This window comes from Berghia stephanieae, chromosome 3 (genome assembly GCF_034508935.2).
Source record: "Berghia stephanieae isolate SIO BIC M18660-M18661 chromosome 3, UCSD_Bste_1.3, whole genome shotgun sequence".
NCBI classification, from domain to species: domain Eukaryota; kingdom Metazoa; phylum Mollusca; class Gastropoda; order Nudibranchia; family Aeolidiidae; genus Berghia; species Berghia stephanieae.
The window spans coordinates 97152654-97176215 of record NC_088362.1 but is presented as its reverse complement, the minus strand read 5'-3'; the positions used below and the strand labels follow the sequence as shown (position 1 = coordinate 97176215).

The 23562-nt window shown below is 35.2% G+C and overlaps 1 protein-coding gene across 2 annotated transcripts; it reads right to left on the bottom strand.

Annotated features, from left to right (window-relative positions):
* Positions 1-2709: 2709 nt before the first annotated feature.
* LOC144968938 (trichoplein keratin filament-binding protein-like) lies at positions 2710-23336 on the bottom strand. 2 transcript variants are annotated; one of them, XM_078907821.1, is made up of 14 exons: positions 23255-23336; positions 19051-19313; positions 18138-18246; positions 17396-17497; positions 15992-16117; positions 15047-15220; positions 14319-14431; positions 11598-11664; positions 10342-10452; positions 8702-8763; positions 8066-8147; positions 7401-7586; positions 6895-7038; positions 2710-4341 (listed from the first exon to the last, which is right to left on the bottom strand). In XM_078907821.1, exons 2-14 carry the CDS (start codon positions 19242-19244, stop codon positions 4312-4314), a joined length of 1500 nt encoding a protein of 499 aa, XP_078763947.1. In that variant the 5' UTR covers positions 19245-19313; positions 23255-23336; the 3' UTR covers positions 2710-4311. The 2 variants fall into 2 exon arrangements, with proteins under 2 accessions (XP_078763947.1, XP_078763949.1); XM_078907823.1 differs by having other exon boundaries at positions 4163-4341; positions 23197-23283.
* Between the last annotated feature and the right edge of the window lie 226 nt (positions 23337-23562).

The following is a 23562-nucleotide window of genomic DNA, read 5'->3' as shown; positions in this document are numbered from 1 at the left end:
CACTATGTAAGGAACCCCACCCAGCTTTCCCACTTGTCTCACCTCACAAAAAAGCAAGCTAGCATCAACATGACACAATTTTCCTACTTTACAAACCTTTAAAGATGCGGTGAATTTCAAATTAAATCATCATTCTGATTATTTATATAAAAACAGAGGTAGGACACAGCATTACATCACCGTCCACCGCTGACTGAGTCTTGAGACGCTTCACATGTACGTAGGCTGTTCCATAACTTAAACACACTCGTTTATAGATAAGTTTGCGCTTGGCGAAGAATCTCATAACATTGCCATCCGGAAGTATAACGGACCAACACACAAAACTGTGTGTATCCATGAACGTTTATAGTCGGGTTAATACAGTTCAGTGAGCATTAGCCTACTTATAAACGCGGATGGCAAACAACAATAACAAAGACCTGAGTGACGTAATATTCGAACTATCTATAGATTCCAAGGTTCTGGGTGGGGCCTTCTGACCTCCCGTGATGGAGTGAAGGTCACTTGTTGTGTCTTCTATCCCCCTATATCTGTTTTCTGAGTCGCTCTCTGTCTTTGTCCTTGGAATGGGATTACTTGGTTTTGTTCCTACCTTCACCGGAGTCCTTGGCCGAGAGGGAAACAGTCAAATGTATAGTGTTAGTTTTGGGGAGTGATTTTTTCTCTCTTGTAAATCATCTTCTGTTATTGTATACTGTTATATAATTTGAATATATTATGATCTGTATGTGTCTGCTTTTGAGTGTGTTCCTCTCTGCGGGATCCTGTGCTTTTGTCTGGATGAGAGTTAAAGGTGATCTCAAACTAAGTACAGTGATAATGTGCTCTTGGAATCTACACCGGTTCCATGCTTGAAACAGTCCCCTTTGTCTAATTTTTTCTTGTGTGCTTTTAATTGTGAATCTAGAATATCTTTACTATCTCATTTTCTTCCTTTTTACTGGCGCTGAAATGACTTATTTGTGCTGGAAGCGCCGTAAAATCCTAAAAAAACAAACAAATTCCAAGGTTAAAATAAAACCCAACTATCTTTAACGGTATTCGTAGACCAAACAAAACTCATAACTAACTCAATAACTATTACATTTATTATTATTTATTTTTTATTTTTTAAAATAATACCACATATTGAGTAGAAAAGATAAAGTAAAAGTAATAAGTACAAGTAATAACTTTTTTTTTTTAAATGAAAATCGTAAGAGCAAGAAAATGAAGGTAATGTAAATTTTAAAAGTCAACCCCTGTGAAAAAACACAACAACAAAACAATACAACAATTAAAACCTTCACCAAGCAACACTCAACATGGAAAAAATAGATTTTCAACATTTCTTTTCAATCCCTTTCTTTCTTCTCTCCAAGAACTGCAGATTACGACTGGTGAGTTGTTAGTATTGGGATAAAATAAATATGACAGCTTAAAAGATAACAAAATCCTTAATATGGAACAGTTTGGGCTCAAAACCCTTCTTCAGCTTCCAACAAAAATAATAAAACGCTAACACCTTTTTAAAATCTTTCTGATTTTGCGAGAATTACCGTTTCAATTGTTTTTGTTGTGGGTTACAAAAAGGAGTTTTGGGCCCGAAACTTTGTATGTTATGTATTTGGGTTTTCTTCTTGTCATTCTTCCTCCTAGATTAAAGCAATCTTGTATCCATCTTGATCCATTAGTATATCGAGACAATGTAAGATTTTGTTAACAAAGTTTTGAAACTCCAATCTCAGATTAATCATAATATCAATATTACCTATGTAAACATCCTTAAATAATTAGAGGGGAAAATAGTAATGAGTTATGGGATTTTTAAAATAACCCCATCAGTGTTTATTTAATCACTAAAAACAGCTTTGGAGAGACTCTCCTTCAGGTCAAAGCGAGATGAATGCATTACCATGATATATAACACACACCACAAGAATTTAGCATTGCTAAATAGCTCAAACAATAACTTCATTCTAATTTTTTTTTTTAAAAGAGCTTCTATATAGAGCAATATAGATAGTTCGAAGATGACGTCACTCAGGCCTTTGTTATTGTTTTTGCCATCCACGTTTGTGAGTTGTTCTCACTAAACTATATTAACCAGACTATAAAAGTTTATGGTTACACAGAATTTGTGTGTTGGTCCGTTATACTTCCGGATGGCAATGTTGTGAACTCCTTGGCCAAGCGCATTCTATCTATACACTAAACATGCTCAAAGCGCTTTACAAAGAAAAAGGTTGAAATAACTGGAGACACGTGAAATACACTTGATTCTACAACAAGTGTCAAGAGATGCGATGAGATGAATTTCTTTCGAAAATCGATGAGTCAAACAGATTATATTATTGGAAAGCACCTTCACTGGAAAAGGGTGAAATGATAAAAAATAATAACTAAATTATATTCAAAAAAATATTTTTTAAAAAGAAAGAAGAAGAATTGAATACTCCTTATAAAATCAATCATTACAATTTGAAATATACCAAATTTTAAAAAAAATTAAGAAATTTTTTAAAAGCAATGAGTTAAGTACAGATCGTCATAATCAATGAGAAATTCACGACTTTGTCTTACAAAATCATATCACAGATCAACTTCCCACTGATTCTTGTATCCCCCCCCCCCCCCACACACACACCCCTCTCTCCTCCCCTCCTCTCTCTCTCTCTCTCTCTCCTCTCTCTCTCCTCTCTCTCTCTCTCTCTCTCTCTCTCTCTCTCACACACAATTATTTATATATAAATAAAACATTACATTTATAGACTACTCAATTACATTCCATGCCAAAAAAGGCCAACGTGAGAGGAATGAAATGAATCTAAAAATAACATCCAATAAATTTCTCAAAATATAAAATCCATATATAATCAACATCCGATTCTAAGCATGCAAGAACAAGGTACTATTTCACATTCATTTTTAGCATAAACACAATGAGGTGTGGAGTGCTTTATACCATTAGCATCAGGTGCACACTAGAATCTAAAATCGGTGTCCCACTCCAATCTTAGAGCCATCTCCAAAGTCATTCTTGAGCTAAAGCTTAGAAAAATAACAACAAGAGATGAAGTAAAATGGAAAGTGCCAGAAGACAATAGAGAATAAAAAAATTTCGCGGCGGTGGTGGGGGTTTGAACCCGCGACCTTACTGCTACGACAACTCCGCCTGGCCGTTGAGAGTGTGACTCTACTTTAGAAAAATAAATGTGAAATTGTAGCAGTGCTTGCTTGGATAGAAAAGGATACCAGCAGCACAATAATACAATCTTTATCATATCTACAAACACAACCACACTCCTCAATGTATTATATCGTCACAGTTCATCCTCTAAATGTGACTTCTATTTTAATCAAACCGGACATCAGGTATTATTGTTTTCACCAAGAGAGCAGTAACTACAATACAACACGGAATTCAATAAAGTCTTGAGTCAAATCGCTATTGTTGCTTTCTTAATGAAAATAGCATGGAACAAAAATGAAAACAACAGTATTCGATGAGAATGAAATACTTGACAAGAAACATTTCGGACTCAAAACCATTCTTAAGCCAATAACAACAATAAATAAAAAGGTCAATACTTTACAAAGAATATAGAAAGACCTGGCTACACATTGTATCCCCTGTGTATCTAGGTATACTACATAAAGTATTACTGTATTCATTGTTTATGTTATTGGCTGTAACACGTGTTTCGATCTCAAAGCCCCCGGTATTACATATTTCTTGCATTTTTGAAGTTGCTCCATATCTCATTTATATCCTAAGGTTTTTACAGTCTAAAGCTCCTAACAGTTTTCTTTTCACTTTCTTATTAGTGAAAATGACCAGGTTTTTTGTGTTTATCACCAGATAAAACAATGAAAGGAATTCTGATTTGAAAGAGATTTACTCTTGTCGTTAAAAGGTCCAAATCAAAAGATATCCTAGGATGGATTTATTGGTTCATAAGTTGTTGTTTTTTTAAAATTATTATAACTAATAATAACTTTTAACAGTAGTCAGTAAGCTGGTGAGAAACACTGTGATCCCCAAACATCAAAAACTGTTGGAGACAATTGATATAGTCGGGGTAATAGGTAATTATATTATGCAATTTGATCTAACATTGCTATTTATGAAAACAAACATAATATATAACATAAGGGAATTTTTTGAGACAAACTGGCCATCTGCTCACATATCAACTGTGCAAGTTATTCATGTTGCAGTAGAACTGTCACACTGTATGTGTGTCGAACCACTAGATTGTACTGTCTTGACAGGGTATTTTACACTGAGTGAGATCATCTGGTAGGTTTTGACACGTCCATGTTTGATCAATCCCATGCTTGCCGACGTCCATGAAACTGGAACACAAACACAAATGCATTGACAAAAAATAAAGGTTACTTTAATATTCGTGATGATAAAAAAAAAAAAACAATATGTGAGATTATAAATCAACTTGGCATTATGTTGAGATGAACAAAACACGGATAGTTGAATAAAAAGTATAAATGATCGAAATTATAATTCTATAATATTTATTTTTGTAGTCATCTTTAAAAATGGCAAATGTAAAAATGTCGATTGAACTCAAAGGTTACTATCCAAATTTCAAATCCTATTTTCAGTGTCTGGTACACCCTGACATAATGACAGTTTCAGGAGATGTAAAACACAATATATGATATAGCTATTTTTCTTCATAGAATGTATAATGAATTGAATATATACGGATTGAATACAATACATAAGGATTATATGTCAATCTGAAATGAACTGGCTATTGTGTGAACATATTCAAGCAGTCAGACATAGCTCAATCTGGCCCCGCGTTTTTTTTTTGCACAGCTTGCGGCCGCAAAATTAGAGAAAATTTTCTGATTTGCATTGCAACCGCAAAATCTGCACGTTTTGCAAATTTTTGACAAATTCTTTGATTTTTAAAAATGTTTTTGCAAAATTTGCAAGCCTGAAAGCTTTGATTTTTTTTATTATAACAATTTCATTGACACCAATTTTTCATTGTAATTTTGTTTTCCCAACTTTGTGCCTATTTCCAAATCAGCATAATTTCTGGCAAAATTTGACATTTTTTGTCCCATAATTTTGAGTTTGAAATTGCGTAATTCCGGGGGGATATTTTATTACACAGGTTGCATGTAGTTAGTTGTTAGGTGTGATACATCATATTTAGAAACCTGCAAAAGTCTTGCAAATTTACTTATTTTCTTCTGCAAAATTCATCATTTTCTTTGCAAAATTTTGAAATGTTTTAAAAAAATAAAAAAGCGGGGTCAACTCAATGGGGCTATGACTCTATATAAATTGAAAAATGTGGCCTCGAATATTGAAGAATAAAAAAAAAAAGTGGTCTGCTGTGGTAATAAAGTCTATGCTGCAAGAATTTAACCTGGTTACTGTAACATTTAAAGGACAGTGACAATTGCTTGCTACCCTTTGGACTGTACATTAATCTATCACAACACACTTTCCACTACGTCAAACAAACCATGTTACCCCATCACAGTTGGCTCGAAACAAGGTTTCATAAAAAAAGTCTCCACGACACCCGACTGATGCTCGATCAACTGAATTGTCAAGTCTCAAAGTTTAAGAGCTGGGGGTGGTGGTCATCTTAATTCATCTTTATCTGATGTAAGATTGTCTCGCTTAAGGGGCAAAGTGACTCAGCGTACGGTCTTCGCTTCGTACCCGAAAGATACCGAGTTTGATTACCCACTGCACTGTGTGGCCTTGAGCAAGCCACCTCGCCCTAGCTCGTTTGCGGCGCTGCACTGCGGCTGACGCCTGGGTTATTCCAGTCTTCCCCTGGAATAGACTCTAGAGACACATTTCCCCTATGGGATGAATAAAGGGAATTTTATTTTTTATTTATTATTTAAATGAAAAAGACGGTGTTATGTCAATGTACAGCAGGTCTGACCCACTGAACCTGTAAACCATTCTTTGTAAGAATCACATAATTATCCAATTGGTACCAGGGGTAATGTAAGGATTTTATATATTTTGGTACTATAATATCTGTTTTAGTTTTGGGGAAAACATGATTTAACTATATCAATAAATAAATAAGCTTATATTGAACTTCTATTATTCTTTGTAAAAAAAAAGGAGAAATACGGGAAATATTCATATTCTCACCTAGCCAGTTTTACAAAAAAATAAATTTTGATATATGCTAAGTTAACTTCACTGGTAATTATTGTTAAGGTCAAATCTTCAAGCTCCTATTTCGACCAAATAAATCAGATGACCAAAATATCAAATAAAAATAACTAATCAGAAATAAGACAGGTGGGTTTGTTGGAAGAACAACAGTCTTAACGGCTAGGTACCATTATAAACCTGTACAGTGAGAAAATGTGAGTAAAGAGCCTTTTCCAAGGATCCAACTATGCAATGCTCAGAGCAGCGTCTTACCATTAGACCACAGAGTTGCACTTTGCAACGTAGACAATCAAAATAAAGGTATAAAATGTTGAATATTTCATCAGCAAAACCAAGGATTGATGCGTTGACTGATTCACTGATTAATCTATTTAATGTTAGATTAATTGACCAATTGATACTCATGATAATATTTGGTGTCGAATTGCCACAATTGTAACAAATTGAAAACGTAATGAATATGTCTATGTTGTGTATATCTCACGCGTGAAAGAAAGAGAGGAAGAGAGAGAGAGAGAGAGAGAGAGAGAGAGAGGAGAGAGAGAGGAGAGAGAGAGAGAGAGAGAAAATAAGTAGGAGTGAAATATCTGTTCAATGTTATAGTTATCATATAACGTTAGGACAAGTGCAACTAAATGACAAATTGCCAAATTTATGGACAATAAAGATCTATTATTATTATTATTTTATCATCGTATGCCCGTATTTGACTGTAGATAACTCACCCTGGGTGACTGGTTTTCTAATTTCATCCTTTGTGTTTCCTGCCTCAAGATATCCTCATAATCTGCTTCCTCCTGCCTCTCCATCCTCCTCACGTCCTCCATGTCTTTTCTTGCCTGGTGTTCTCTTTGCTTTCTGGCCATCATCTGAAATACATTTTGTACAAACTTTTAATTACCGTAGGTACCTAAAAATTATAAACATCCACTGAGTGAATTAGGAGTTTCAAACAATGCCATTTTCACACACAATTCAGATTATTCAAAGGAAGCGTCTCCATTTTAAAGTGTATTGGCGATAGAACTGGATATTCACAAGTCTTTAAGAGGGAGGGAGAGAGAGAGAGAGAGAGAGAGAGAGAAGAGAGAGAGAGAGAGCGAAAGAGAGAGAGAGAGAGGGAGAGAGAGAGAGAAAGAGAGAGAGAGAGAGAGAGAGAGAGAGAGAAAGAGAGAGAGAGAGAGAGACAGAGAGGGGAAAGAACAGAGAAAGAGAAAAGACATCTACAAACCTGTTCCTCCAATTCAGCTCGAGTGGTCATCTTATTCTCTTGATCCTGTTCAGCTTCTCTCCTCGTCAACTGTTGGGCTACTTCCATCTCCTTCACCAGCTCTTCTCTCCTCTGCAGCGATTCTTCCTGTTGTATGCGTAGTTCCTCCAGTTTGCCACTGATTTGATGTTGCCGACTCTCCAATACCTAGATAAAATAAATTACTCAATTAAACAGGTCGTTTGGCCATAGTAACTTTTCATGAAAATCTTCAAGTGTTAAATCTGAATAATAAATCAAATGTAATCCAATAGATCTTGTAATCCTTACTGTTGCAGCTTTGAGGTAAATTGGCAGAAATAACTATAGTCAAATGGAATGGAGACCTTTAAATTGATTTATGAAGACAGACAATTTGGACGTTTAGGGTTTCCCCTTTGTCAACAAAACACAATGAATGAAACACTAAAGACGAATGAGAGAAGAGAGAACGGCACTGTGTCAGGGTCACCTTACCAAAGCCATTTTCTCACCTCCAATTTTGTCTTTAGTATTTCATTCACTGTGTTTTGTTGACAAAGGGGATACCCAAAACGTTTACATCATCTGTCTCCGTAAATTAAATTGAAGCCTCCATTCCATCTGATTACCGTCATTGTTACATACAATTTCACATCACAATTTACCTCTGCCATCAGCCTGTGCCTGGCCTGTCTCTCTTTGTTCCATTCAGCTTCTCTCCTCTGCCACATTCGAGCAGCCTCATCTCTTTAAAATCAAAGTAAAAATCCAACATATATAATCATGTAAATAAAACATACTAGATCATAAACTGGACGATACGCTAGGAACAAAATACAATATCATTGAAGATAATGTTCAATCAATCACCAAACAAACAAAAAAGTAAAAAACAAAACAAAAACTGAGAAAGAAAAAAAACCCCAGAAAAATCCCCCCCCCCCCCAAAAAAAAAACCCAACAAAAAACAAACAAACATAAAATTACTTAATTAGTGTTTTAAAACAAGCTAAAACAAATTTACAAATGTCACTCATCACAAAAATACATATCAAACCCATCACAAAGAACATAAGTCATGCATTGTGAAAATGAAAATTAACCATTCTCAAAATGATTCATCTTGGAAAAAAAAATAAAACCAGCAAAAAAACAAAAAAGAAGAAGAAAAAAAACCCAGCTGTAAATGGGTATATATATATATATATATATATATATATATATATATATATATATATATATATATATATATATATATATATATATATATTATATATATGACAAAATGTACAAGTACTTACTGATACAACATGTCTAACTCTGCCTCTCTTTCCTTCTCTAGCCTCAGCTGATCCTCTATTACCTGTTAAAATTCACGATAAACCAAAAACGAATGAAAGTTTAATTCCAATAAAAATATAAACGTATGTTTGAATAAAACTAACGATCTGACAATTGCCAGACTTTGTAAATAGACAACTAATTTAACAACCTGGCAAGATGATAAAGGTTCAAACAGATAAATGAATAAATATAAATAAACAGATAATGAAAAGTAAACAAAGAAGCTAACAAAACTATTGGTAAGGATTCCTGGGTGCACTCGAGACTTTGCTGTCTACCAAGCTGTGATGCATTTAATGTGAAAAGAGTTACCTTATGTCAAAAGTTAATCTCATCTCAACTCGTTTTTTCACAAGCATCATTCGAATATGGAATTCCCTGCCCAAAAATATCAAAAGAATTAGTGGCCAAATGGACTTGGACCGAAAAATAGAAAATATCAAAATGAAGGCTTAGGCACATGACGCATTCAATAATGCCAGGAAATACTGGACTGCCTCAAACCGCCTCTTAACTGGACATGGCAGAACTGCATCAAATATGTGACCCTTCGCCTCAAAACGGTATTAAGTCGGGATGGTTAAGATGTTGACAATTGAATTTATAGCCAGAAATATCAGACTTGTATTGAGTTTGTATGTTTTATTGAGGAGAATGGATACCATATTTTAGGGTGCTAATGCAAACAATTTATATTTTTGACCAGTTTAACATTTAAATTCGGCTTTTAAGCATATGGTTCATTCCGACATAATACTGTTTTGAGAGGGTGGGTCACATATGTGCAGATGGAAACTTCGAAACAGTGATACCTGTCAGAAATGTCAGGCAGCCCCAGAGACCAGCGATCACATCGTCCTCCACTGCCCAGTCATTAAACTTGAAGGTGGCTACGAAACCGTCCTTAGGGCAGAGGAAGACTTTAGAAGCTGGGTTGACGAAATACATTTGGAGGTGTAGCCATACGCTACTACTACTACTACTACTACTACTACTACTACTACTACTACTACTACTACTCTACTTCTACTCTATACTACTACTATACTACTACTACTACTACTCCCTACTACTACTACTACTACTACTACTAACTACCACTACTACCACTACCACTACTACTACAACTACTACTACTACTACTACTAATACTACTACTACTACTACTACCACTACCACTACTACTACTACCCCTACTACTACTACTACTACCACTACTACTACTACTACTACTACTACTACTACCACTACTACTACCACTACTACTACTATTACTACTACTACGACAACTACTACTACTACTACTACTACTACTACTACTACTACTACTACTACTACTAGGCACATGACATCCATTTGTCCTCTCCACACTTCGGTGGCACAGAGTTGCGACTCATAGCATTGAAGATGAAATTGAAGTTGATAACTCCAGGTCAGTGGACGATTTAGCTCTGAGAGACTACATCTAATTTTTATAAGTAAGAATAATATCATAGTTTGATAATGGTTCGAATGACACTGGATCTATCAACAATATCAACGAATCTGACATGAGGTAATTTCAAGGTAGACAACAGTTAAAACATAAATTGATTACCTGTTTCATCCAATGAGCATCAGCCCTGGCTTTCTCACGTCTGGCAGACTGTAGCGCCACCTGCTCTTGTTCCCGTTCTATAAGTGACTCTAAAAGTTTGGCATCTTGTTCCTAGAAAATAATTGAGGAGGTTAATATTTTGATTGATGTATGAGGGGGGGAAAAAACAAATGAAAGCTTTTCTGATTAAATAATAGAATTTAAGAAAGTGATGGACTTACATGTACAAGGTTATATTTTCACCAAATTCTTGTCGTGGGAAGCAATTGAATATAAAACTTTAAGTTTCCTCTAAACGGGACAGTCCTCATCTCTTTACAGACTCAAATTTTAATGAAAAATTGAAGCAAGGTTTTGATCAATGAATGGAAAACATATTTGCAAAGCGAGAAACATGTGTGGGCTTAATAATCTTTTTTAATGAATGAATGCATAAAATGAGAGAAAAGTATAAATCAAACAGCTTTTTGTTTAATCAAAGGATCTCATTAAGTAAAAGTTAATAACTTTAAATCTACAACAAGATATTTTACTCGTGCTGAAATAACCGCTTTTTAAAAATGAAAAGGTTTTGGTGGAATGGCCATTAATGGATGAACTGACTATTCAATGTTATTTTTTTTTTTCCTTTACATTCAATTAGGGATACCAGTTCGTTCAGTAATACAAACAGCGAGAGGAGAGAGAGAGAGAGAGAGAGAGAGAGAGAGAGAGAGAGAGAGAGAGAGAGAGCGAGGGAGGAGAGAGAGAGATTTTTTGTTTGTTTGTTGCTTTAGGTCTCTTCCAACACAATTGAGGTTATATGAGAGACCGCTGAAACAAAAAACCAAGCAATCTAACAAAAATAGTACAAATGTAAATCAAAATCATAACCTAAAGATATCATAAGCTAAATTATAAATAACCAAGAACAAACAGGCAGAAGATTTACAGAAAAAAAAAATATCCCCCGTCAAAAATACAATCACAAACCAAAGAAGCAGGATAGGCTAGTAAAGAGAAGAAGAAACGACATCACTATCGGATCGTACACCCATGCGAACATCATAGGTATATGATTCAAGGGTGATGCTCCCATCCAACCACCCACAGGAAAGAGAGAGAGAGAGAGAGGGAGAGAGAGAGGGAGAGGGAGGGAGAGAGAGAGAGAGAGAGAGAGAGAGAGAGAGAGAGAGAGAGAGAGAGAGAGAGAGAGAGAGAGAGAGAGAGAGTTAAATCAAATTGCTGTTCAAAATTTCCAATATAAAAATCCTCACCAATTCCTCTTGTATCACTTTTGATTTTCGCATCATCTGAGCTTTGTGCTGCCTCAGCAATGCCCGTCTGTGATAAAAAGTTAAACAATTAGATTTTTTCCCCAAAGGATGTCAGGAACAATTTGATATACTAACCACAAAGATTTCACACTGTGGACGATGGCAATTTTAGACTTTTTGTTTCAGGCTATAATAAATCCTCAATTCTCTCTAACTCTCAACCCTGGACATTTATCTTCAAAACCAGACCTGCTTACTTGAAAAGTTTAAAATTCATAATTTTCAGGAAAAAAAACTTGCAGTCCCTATAGTTCTTTTTTTTTTTTAATCAACAATTTACCCTAACAGGGATTAAATATCACTTCAAAATCCTTGAAATTATATTGCCTGGCATTAAACTTTCATTTTCAATGTTTTATTAATGACTAAGTGATGCTCTAAAATTAGAGCTAAACTATTGTAATTCTACGAATTTATCCTAGTAGTAGGCAGCTCTGCAAAACATACAAATATGCAAATAAATAAATAAATATGTGTACATATACAAAATACAAGTAAACATATAAACAGGAATGTATATCATCGTGTCTGCAGTATAACTAATAAATAGAGGTGCCTAAATGAGTCAATAAAATGGAGATAAAGATAAAGGGAGTAAATCTGACTCATGAATGAACAACATAAAACAAACGATGTTTCGGCCCTTGGCCTTTATCAAGTAAACACAGAATACATATATATTTATATTATGTTTTGTTTTTAAGGGTTTTACGGCGCTTGCAACACATTAAGGTCATATCAGTGCCAGTAAAAAGGAAGAAAATGGGATAGTAAAAAGTTCTAGAATTACAATTAAAGCACCCAAGAATAGGTAAGACAAAGGGGAATTGGTTCAAATAGGGAACAGATGTAGATTCCAAGAGCACACCGTCAAAGTACTTAGATCACCTAAAAGTCTCATCCAGACACAAGCACAGGTCCCAACTAAGAGGAATACACTCAAATGTTTACAACTCACATAACATAATATGTAAACTAAACATAATACAAAATGCATAACAGAGAGATGATTTACAAGGAAAAAAATATCATCTCCCAAAACTATAACTATACATTCGACTATTTCCCTCCCAGCCAAGGACTCTGGCCAGGGTCAGGACAAAACTAAGAAATCTTATACCAAGATAACGACAGGAAACAATTGGAAAACGGGTATGGGGGGATAGAAGACACAGCATGTACCTCCCTGCCCACTATGGGAGGTCAGGATCCCCACCCAGATAGTTATATTAGATTGTCATAATAATATAGGCGAAAATTTGTAAATGTGCGTGTGGGTGTGTGTGTGTGTGTGTAATGGAAGAGAGAGAGAGAGAGAGAGAGAGAGAGAGAGAGAGAGAGAGAGAGAGAGAGAGAGGAGAGAGAGAGAGAGAGAGAGAGAAGAGAGATGAAAAAGTATATATATATATATATATTTCAAGAATAAGGTAGGGGGATGGGGGAGGGGTAATTGAAGAATACTAGACAGCAATAGTGTTATTAGTAGTCCCCTACCTCCGCTGTTAAGATATTGAAAAAAAAAAATAATTACAAAGAAACAGAGAGAGAGAGAGAGAGAGAGAGAGAGAGAGAGAGAGAGAAAGAGAGAATGAGAGAGAGAGAGAGAGAGAGAGAGAGACAGACAGACACAAAGATAGAGATAGAGACAGAGAGAGAGAATGAAAGTGGGAGAACGAGAGTGGAAGGATGCATTTCAAAGTTATATTTAAAATAGAGGAGAGTGATAAATTACATTTAAAATATATATTTATATATATATATATATATATATATATATATATATATATATATATATATATATATATATATATATATATATAATAATTAAAAAACACAAAACAAACTATATTATTCTAAAATAAAGAAAGAAAGAAAACTTAGCTTAACATTCCTAATCGAATCACTATCATGTCTGCAATATACTCAATCTGCCCCCAGAATTATTGGATATAATAAAGGCCAGAAAATGAAAATACTTTGGACACAGTAAACGGCCTAACACCACCTGTAAAATCATCACCGAAGAAAAAGTAGAGGGCAAGAGGTCAAGAGGTCGTCCCCCAAGAGCACGACTAGATGACATCAAGAGCAAGACTGGGATGACAAGTGAAAAATGTAACAGACTAGTTCAAGACCGGGAAGAATGGTGAGCCATTTCCAGTCCACCTCTTATGAGAGTGGTTCAATTGTGGAACAATCTACCAGAGAAAGTTGTCAATGCTGATTCACTTAACACATTCAAGAACAGACTGGATAGCTATTGGAAAAACCAAGAAATCTTCTATGATTACAAGGCTAGCATCACATTCTGTCTTCACGGTAATCTGCAACTGGAAGAAACAAAGATGACACCTGAGTCCAGCGAAGAGGATCATTGAGAACCTGTGCTGGAAATCATCTCTAAGTATCTCTAAGTAGTAAGAGATAGCACTGGAATAAGAGTCAGTAAGTATTTCACCATCTGTGATCTTTGTATGATACCGCGATAAATATGATTTTCAGAAAATCTATAAATAGAAAACCAGAATCCTTATAATTTCAACCCTTTTCCAAATATAAACAAAACAAAAAACACAACCCCCCCCCCCCCCCCTTCCCCTTCCCAAAATACATATAGACACACATATAGACAAAACCATGAAAACAATACAATGTTCTTACCCTAAATCTTTCTTCTTCCTATCCTCCTCTCTCTGTCTTTGAGCCTCTTCAATGCGTTCCAACTCCCACTGTTGTCTTAGTAATTCTTCCTGCTGCATTTTCCATGTCTCGGCCTGGGAGATTGAGGGATGCAAATCAATATGATATGTATTTTTAAACTTAAAATGAAGTTCAATTTTAGATTAGGATGAGAGTTATATCACAAATGATTCAATTCCATTCGGATTAGAATTTCAGATATTTATTTCTCCGCTGAAGGGTTAAAGCAACCGGGGGGGGGGGGGGGGGGGGCTAATATCTCAGCACTCGCTTCATAAACAGACAGAGATTAATCCTGGATGAAGCCAAGCTTTTTCCGTCACAGCCTACAACAACCAAGTACTCATTCACACCTGAATCGAGTAGTGAGAGATACCTTGCGTATGAACACATACCAGGGCCAAAGTCACTGGATTCCATCTGGCCGCTGACCATGCTCCTCATTGCCTGATTTTGTTACAAAACAAGATACTAACGAAAGAGTGAAAATGGAGAGGCTTCGTATGGGAACAAAACAGAACAGAACAGAAAAACAAGATAAAACAAGATACTGTATCTTTTGGTCAAAGACACCACTAACCAATAAGCTGTGAGCTAGTGTATCAATACAAATACAAATGAACACAAGTTTTTTATTAAATTCTACTGAACACTTTTAAATACAGTATTATCTTAAAAATCAAATTTACCTCTCTTTCTCTCTCTTTGAACTCATACATCTGTTCCCTAAGGATTTCTTTCAAAGATTTTTCCTCCCTCAACTTTTCTTCCTCTTTCCTCCTCTCTACTTCTAAAGCTGCTTGTCGATCTCTCTCCATCTCACGCTCAAATTCTCTTTGTTCTTGCCTTGCCGATTCAAGCCTCTGAAAATTTATCAAAAACAAAGTTTAATCTTTAAAAATAGGTCTGTCCTTAAAACGTTAAATGTACTCTGTAAAAAATTTAAAAAATCAACAAAACAAACAAAATTAAATAAATTTTTAAAAATCAAAATAACAAAACATAATTTTTAAAAAATAATAAATAAATATACTTGCTATATTCAAATCGCGAACATACAGAGAAGAGAGAAAAATGTAATCCAATGAGATAATTGTCTTATGACATACAATTTTATGAAATGGTAGAACGTGGCAATATGTAGATTAATACATTTGAGATAAGTGAATGCCATTTCAATTCTTAATTCTCCTCTGATCCGATTTTCTGTATTTTACCTGTCAAGTAAAGATTGAAGTAAGAAAAGTAAAGGTTAATGGAGCATTAACTCTCTCAATGGAAAAGTCAATGTCATTTTCTGTCTCTTGAGCACAACAGTCGGGAATCACAATTTCAATTTAATGTACTAAGTTTTAATGAGTGATTCTTGGCGTTACAAATACAAAACAATTTCTCAAAGAAAAAAAAAAGACAACATGCTTAATATGACCATGCAGATAAGCTAGATGACCATAATAGTATCATTATGTCTATGTCTATATGTTGAAACAAACTCCACCAGTTATTATGGCATGGCACAGATTTTATATTCAAATATCTACAAAGACATAAACTGAAATATCAAACAATCCTTACCCCTGCATCTTGTACGTAAAATTAAAGATTAAATTGTTGGTAAAATCAAAACCACTCACTTGTTCTTTATCAACGACTTGATCGCCCCATTCCCCGATGACTTTGTCCTGTAGAATCTGGGACTCCACTTTCCTCAGATCAGGATTGTTTTCACGCCAGAACTGATACAATTTTTCTTCAGCTACCTATTGTAAAAATGATAAAAAGAAAAAAATAAATAAATAATTGAGCTTTATATAGCGCAATATCCACTAAATGTGCTCAAAAAGCTTTACAAGGGGTCCCTAGTCAACAGCAACATTTAACATGTATGACGGGACATGACACCTGTTAGGCAATATTACAATTTTTTGGACAAAGACAACGATGTTAACGGCCAGGTACTCATTTTACACCTGAGTACAGTGACAGAATGTGAGTAAAGAGCCTTTTCCAAGGACTCAACTATGCGCCGAGCGTGAGGCTCGAGCCCAGGACCTTCCGATCCGAAAGCGAGTGTTATACCACTAGACCACATAGCCGCACAAACAGACAGAAATGTACATGGAGCATTACAGGCCAACAAATCTATCTTAAAAAATATGTTGGCCATTTTTAGAGTGCCTAAAAATCGTATTAATGGAAGCAGTTGTAATATTCACAGTATAAATGAATTAATAAAAATAAAATAAAAGATAAAATTCCCTTTATTCGTCCTATAGGGTAAATTTGTCTCTAGGGGCTATTCCAAGGGAAGACAGGAATAACCCAGGGGTCAGCCGCAGTGCAGTGCCGTAAATTGAGCTAGGGCGAGATGACTTGCTCAAGGCCACACAGTGCAGCAGCCGGTGATCAAACTCGGTACCTTTCGGGTACAAAGCAAAGACTGTATCACTGAGCCATGCTGCGCCCCTAATTATAAAATTATTTCAAAACAGAAGAAGATGAAATGTATTATATGCTTTCCATTTTTCGGGAATCAAATGAAAAATAATGACATTGATGGTGCTAGAATTGAACAAAAACAGTGACATTCCTATATATGCAGATGTAGGAAAAAAAATATGATGCTGACGGTGGGGCTTGATCTCTGACTAGGCCAGCCCCTAGAGTAATGTATGGCGATCATAGGTATCAAAAGGAACACATTGATGATACCCTTATTTGACTAGACTTGCCCCTAGAGTAATGTATGGCCATCATAGGGATCAAAAGGAACACATTGATGATACCCTTATTTGACTAGGCTAGCCCCTACAGTAATGTATGCCGATCACAGGGATCAAAAGGAACACATTGATGATACCCTTATTTGACTAGGCTAGCCCCTAGAGTAATGTATGGCCATCATAGGGATCAAAAGGAACAAATTGATGATACCCTTATTTGACAAGGCTAGCCCCTAGAGTAATGCATGGCCATCATAGGGATCAAAAGGAACACATTGATGATACCCTTATTTGACCCAATTAACTTGTACTTACCTTCTGCCTCTTTTCTTCTCTTGCACTTTTTAGCTCATCTGCTCGTGACCTCATATCCTCGAGTCTGTCGTAGTTTGATCCTGATATTCCTCTCATCTTAGCCTGGTGTACAAAGTGGATGCATTTGAAATTCATTTTGAAATAATGATCTGAAATCTAGCTTTTTGAAATAATGATCTGAAATCTAGCCTTTTGAAATAATGATCTGAAATCCAGCTAAGGATTGAAATGCAATAGGGAAGAAAACTGTGATGTCAAAAGACTGGTTCCTATATCATTGGAAGTGTAAGACCACTCTTCCAGAGGACCGAATACACACCTTGTGTAATTGATCTTATGGTTTCAGAGCAATGGCATCTCATTTTCTCGTCTAAACATATGCTGGTTGTCAATAAAGATCATCCACCCTTGCTTTTTTACATTCTGAAAATCCTTAAAATCTACCTTTACATCCTGCTACTAAAATAGTTATGCCACCTTATGATTCAATATGTAACCTATTCATTTTTAGTCCGCCGAACAGCTGGTTACATGCACACTTCCAAGGATTTAGGAACCAGAAAAGTAGAAAGTACTGTAAACAAAGTTAATTTAAAATCAAATAAAGACATTGAAAAAAACATTTGAAAAAAGCTAGTATATAAATTGAGACCAAATCACATCGATGAAGTAAAATGTTGAAAAACGAACCTAGAGTTAAATCATCAAATACTGGAGTAACAGAAATTGATAGTTTACAAACCGTATATTCTTTGTTTTCTTGAGACAACTTCTGGGCCAGTTTATCCCTCCGTCTTTTTAAATTGGCAGCTTTAATGTCCTGTTCTACAGACGACTGGTACGCATTGGCACTGAAACACACATTTTATACAGAATTCTTTCAGTCGAGCAGGGACGTGAAAAAGACTATCAAGCATACAAGGAAATAAATTAAATAGCATAAAAAATATATTAAAAAATTAAAGCCACATGGCCCCTGCATTTACTCCTGTTTATACTATGTAATATTTGAAGTAATTTCCGCCAAATCTAATAAAAACCAGAGATCAATGTAACAATAAAATAGGAAATTATACAATTTTAACAGTAAATCTTTTATCTCTATTTTGATCTACATTGTGAAAGTAATCTCAGTTACCATTAAAGGAAACACACATGTGCTATTGTTGGATAGTTATTTGAATATCAGCATGTGCTATGAAATGATCTTTTTGGAACAATTTTGAGAATTTTTTACATAAGCATGTAACCACCTCACCTCCATGATTGATGTGGCATTGGCGTAAAGGCATCATTTTAAAGATATTAAAAGTCTATTGCATTATCTGAACTTCCCATATCCTCTATGTCACGAGGAAGTGTTGGCGAAGGTGAGAAAGGGAAGAATAATGATAGATACCATCAGGAAAGAGGCAGTTACAGATTCTGGGAAATGGGTGGAGAAGAGACGGAATAGAAAAGTTGGTAACATCTGGAATGATTGAAGGAAAGATAGCAAGAGGAAGACATATTTAAATAACCTAAGAATGGCCAAAAATTATTTTAAAAGCAATGCAGATTTCATGCGCACCGCAGAGGATTGTGATATGTGGAGACAACTGACCAGCAACGTGCTCAAGAGTACAAGCCACAATGGATGATGATGATGGACTTACCATTTGTCTTGATAAGCTTGACTAGAAGACCAGGCCTGCTGTTTAGCAGACCGTACATCAGAGTTTTTAAAGTATGTGGCTGTCTCTCCCCATTTAGACCGAAAATCGTCTTCGTGATTCCTGTGCCTCACAATGGCTTGTTCATAAATATTTTTCCTTGACGACCAAAATCCACTCATCGTTGGAAGAGCCATTTTGCAGATTTAAAGAAACTACCAGACCTCCTAGGTAAATCAGTCCGTATCTTACTTGAATTCAACAATCTGTTGGAAATAAACAGAATATTATGATTACTATAATCTACCATGGGACAAAATTCTGGGATTGAACGGTGTGCTTATAAATAGGAATTGATGAAAAAAATATAAATAATTATAATATAAATAAAATAAAAAATAATACATTCATAAACTGGGAAAATCTTATTTAGGGTCCATCTCAGGAGAAAAAAAACAAACAACAGGTAATCAATGCATGAGCTGCACAGCAGTACTGCAAAGTGAGAAACAGAGGTTGAATTTCTTGCTTAAGGACTTGGACCTGTATAGAGGATTGGGCGCAAAATATAAACTAGTACATTATTATTATTATTATCATTTAAAAAAATTAATTATTATCATTACTATTATTATCATTATTATTATTATAATTTTTTTTTTTTTTTTTTTTTTTTTAAATTTTTTATTATTATTATTATTATTATTATTATTATTATTATTATTATTATTATTATTATTATTATTATTATTATTATTATTATTATTATTATCATTATTATTATTATTTAAAAAATTTATTTATTATTATTATTATTTATCCATTTGGTGGTGGCAGTTGCTGTAGTTTTGATAATGATGTGGTAGCTGTGGTAGGGGCAGTAATGATGATGATGTTGATGGTTCTGGTCGTAGTGTCAGTGGTAGCGATGATGACGAGGAGGAGGATGATGATGTAAAGGTGGTGGTGGAGGCTGTTGTATATTTGAGTTTACGTCCACATTATGTTATGTTATATGTTGTTGTATCTAACTGTTATTTATTTCTGTGTTGTTTCAGATGTTGTACCCAATGTTATACTAGTGATGTTTCTTGTTGATTAAATTGAAATGAGTTGAGAGAGTCGAGATGATAGCGTTACAGTAAGCTTGAATCGACAAGAAACATCACTAGTATAACAGAGGCTATAGTTTTGATAAGGATGTGGAGGTTGCTGTGGTAGTAGTTGTAGCAATGATGATGTGGTGGTGGCTGTAGTAGTAGAGGTAGTTTATTGATGGTAACTTCTACTATTTGCAGAAGCACTGAGATATGAAACGAGCAACTGCATGAGAGAGAGAGAGAGAGAGAGAGAAAGAGAGAGAGAGAGAGAGAGAGAGAGAGAGAGAGAGAGAAATAGAGAGAGAGAGAGAGAGAGAGAGAGAGAGAGAGAGAGAGAGAGAGAGAGAGAGAGAGATTCCTGGAACTTTATAAAATATATTTAACTAACTGTAAATAATACAATAAACGGGGACGGAACTATTCTCATTAAAATTAAAGTAATCTGACAGATAAGCTGATGGATTTCAAGATGTGAATGAATTATCGAGTTGGAGAGGTGCGGACGGGGAAATTTTCATGGATTGGATTGGATTGGGGTAACAAAAACAAAACAAAACATGATCTTGTCCAGTTTCAGTCTTGAAGGAAAAGTTGAAACATTAAAAATCTCAATTCTAAATCACACAAAATGTTTCAATTATCCAATTATCCCTCCTCTTCTTTCCTTCGCAAACTTACACAAACTCTCTCTCTCTCATTCAACTTCAAGCCATTCGACAACACTGCATTTTGAACTGAAAATACAGTGTTGTGTTCAATGAGGGGACAGCGACTAATTTTCAGAGACGGTGGAATCACTATTTGATAGAAGTAGAACTTGAAACTAATAGACTATAGATAGAAGAAGCGCTCTCCCGACTCTCCCGTCTCTGAAAATTAGTGAATGAGAAGGTAGACTGAGACGAGAGGTCGATAGTTAGTATGGTATGATAGTATGATTATCGTAGTGGCCGTGCCGTGATGCATTGGATCGGTCTCCGCCAACTTGTGGAGGTCGAAAGGCTGGCTTCATTGGGAAATCGGTGCTGTATTTTTTAGATCCTGCAGGAAACTGTCAATTTGGCTTTTACTTTCATTTAAGGTAAAGCTGTTTAAGTTTTAAAAAATATAAATAATTATAATATAAATAAAATAAAAAATAATACATTCATAAACTGGGAAAATCTTATTTAGGGTCCATCTCAAGAGAAAAAAAAACAAACAACATATAATCAATGCATGAGCTGCACAGCAGTACTGCAAAGTGAGAAACAGAGGTTGAATTTCTTGCTTAAGGATCTGGACCTGTATAGAGGATTGGGCGCAAAATACAAACTAGTACATTATTATTATTATTATCATTTTTAAAAATTAATTATTATTATTATTATTATCATTATTTTAAAAATTTATTATTATTATTATTATTATTATTATTATTATTTTAAAAATTTATTATTATTATTATCTATCCATTTGGTGGTGGCGGTTGCTGTAGTTTTGATAATGATGTGGTAGCTGTGGTAGGGGCAGTAATGATGATGATGTTGATGGTTCTGGTCGTAGTGTCAGTGGTAGCGATGATGACGAGGAGGAGGATGATGATGTAAAGGTGGTGGTGGAGGCTGTTGTATATTTGAGTTTACGTCCACATTATGTTATGTTATATGTTGTTGTATCTAACTGTTATTTATTTCTGTGTTGTTTCAGATGTTGTACCCAATGTTATACTAGTGATGTTTCTTGTTGATTAAATTGAAATGAGTTGAGAGAGTCGAGATGATAGCGTTACAGTAAGCTTTAATCGACAAGAAACATCACTAGTATAACAGAGGCTATAGTTTTGATAAGGATGTAGAGGTTGCTGTGGTAGTAGTTGTAGCAATGATGATGTGGTGGTGGCTGTAGTAGTAGAGGTAGTTTATTGATGGTAACTTCTACTATTTGCAGGAGCACTGAGATATGAAACAAGCAACTGCATGAGAGAGAGAGAGAGAGAGAGAGAGAGAGAGAGAGAGAGAGAGAGAGAGAGAGAGATTCCTGGAACTTTATAAAATATATTTAACTAACTGTAAATAATACAATAAACGGGGACGGAACTATTCTCATTAAAATTAAAGTAATCTGACAGATAAGCTGATGGATTTCAAGATGTGAATGAATTATCGAGTTGGAGCGGTGCGGACGGGAAAATTTTCATGGATTGGATTGGATTGGGGTAACAAAAACAAAACAAAACATGATCTTGTCCAGTTTCAGTCTTGAAGGAAAAGTTGAAACATTAAAAATCTCAATTCTAAATCACACAAAATGTTTCAATTATCCCTCCTCTTCTTTCCTTCGCAAACTTACACAAACTCTCTCTCATTCAACTTCAAGCCATTCGACAAAACTGCATTTTGAACTGAAAATACAGTGTTGTGTTCAATGAGGGGACAGCGACTAATTTTCAGAGACGGTGGAATCACTATTTGATAGAAGTAGAACTTGAAACTTATAGACTATAGATAGAAGAAGCGCTCTCCCGACTCTCCCGTCTCTGAAAATTAGTGAATGAGAAGGTAGACTGAGACGAGAGGTCGATAGTTAGTATGAGTATGATAGTATGGTCATTGGATCGGTCTCCGCCAACTTGTGGAGGTCGAAAGGCTGGCTTCATTGGGAAATCGGTGCTGTATTTTTTAGATCCTGCAGGAAACTGTCAATTTGGCTTTTACTTTCATTTAAAGTAAAGCTGTTTAGTTTAACTTAAACTTTGAGTTTATGCTCTGCGCTATAACTAGAAATAACTATTTTTTAGGCAGGCTATTCCATGTCTCAACAATTCGCTGACTAAAGAAATTTTTTTCGGATGTTTAAACGGCAATTTTGTTTGGCAGGTTTATAACAGTGGCCTCTTGTTCTTTTGTCCCTGTTAAATGTGAGGCAATCTTCTACGTTTACTTTGTAGAGACTGGTGGACTGCTGAGACTCGAGACTCGTCGACTGGACAGTTGTGCCTATCTTTAAAAATCAACAATTTAACGACACCAATTTTAAAAAGAAGGCGGCACTGTAGCCGTCTATTTACTTTTTTTATCAGGGACAATGGTTATTTTCCATAGGATGAAATAAAGTAGAGTTGATACCTTTGATGTGAAAATATATCAAACAAAGCTTCAATCAAAAATTCGTTTCGAGTGACAACAAAAGGAATGCGCATGTGTGAACTTGCAAGCAAATAAAAAGATGGACTTCATTAAAAACATGAAATAATCGTTATTTATGAAGTAAACAACAGTCGGCTAGACAAAATTCGAACAATTTTTTCGTAATACGAAAGACATCCTTGCCGAGTCGAGTAAACAAGAGTTATTTTGTTTACCAACCAAGTGTTAGGCAGGTCCTAAACTATGACTTGTGTTCAACTGCGATAACTTAATTTCGTTTGCAAAAT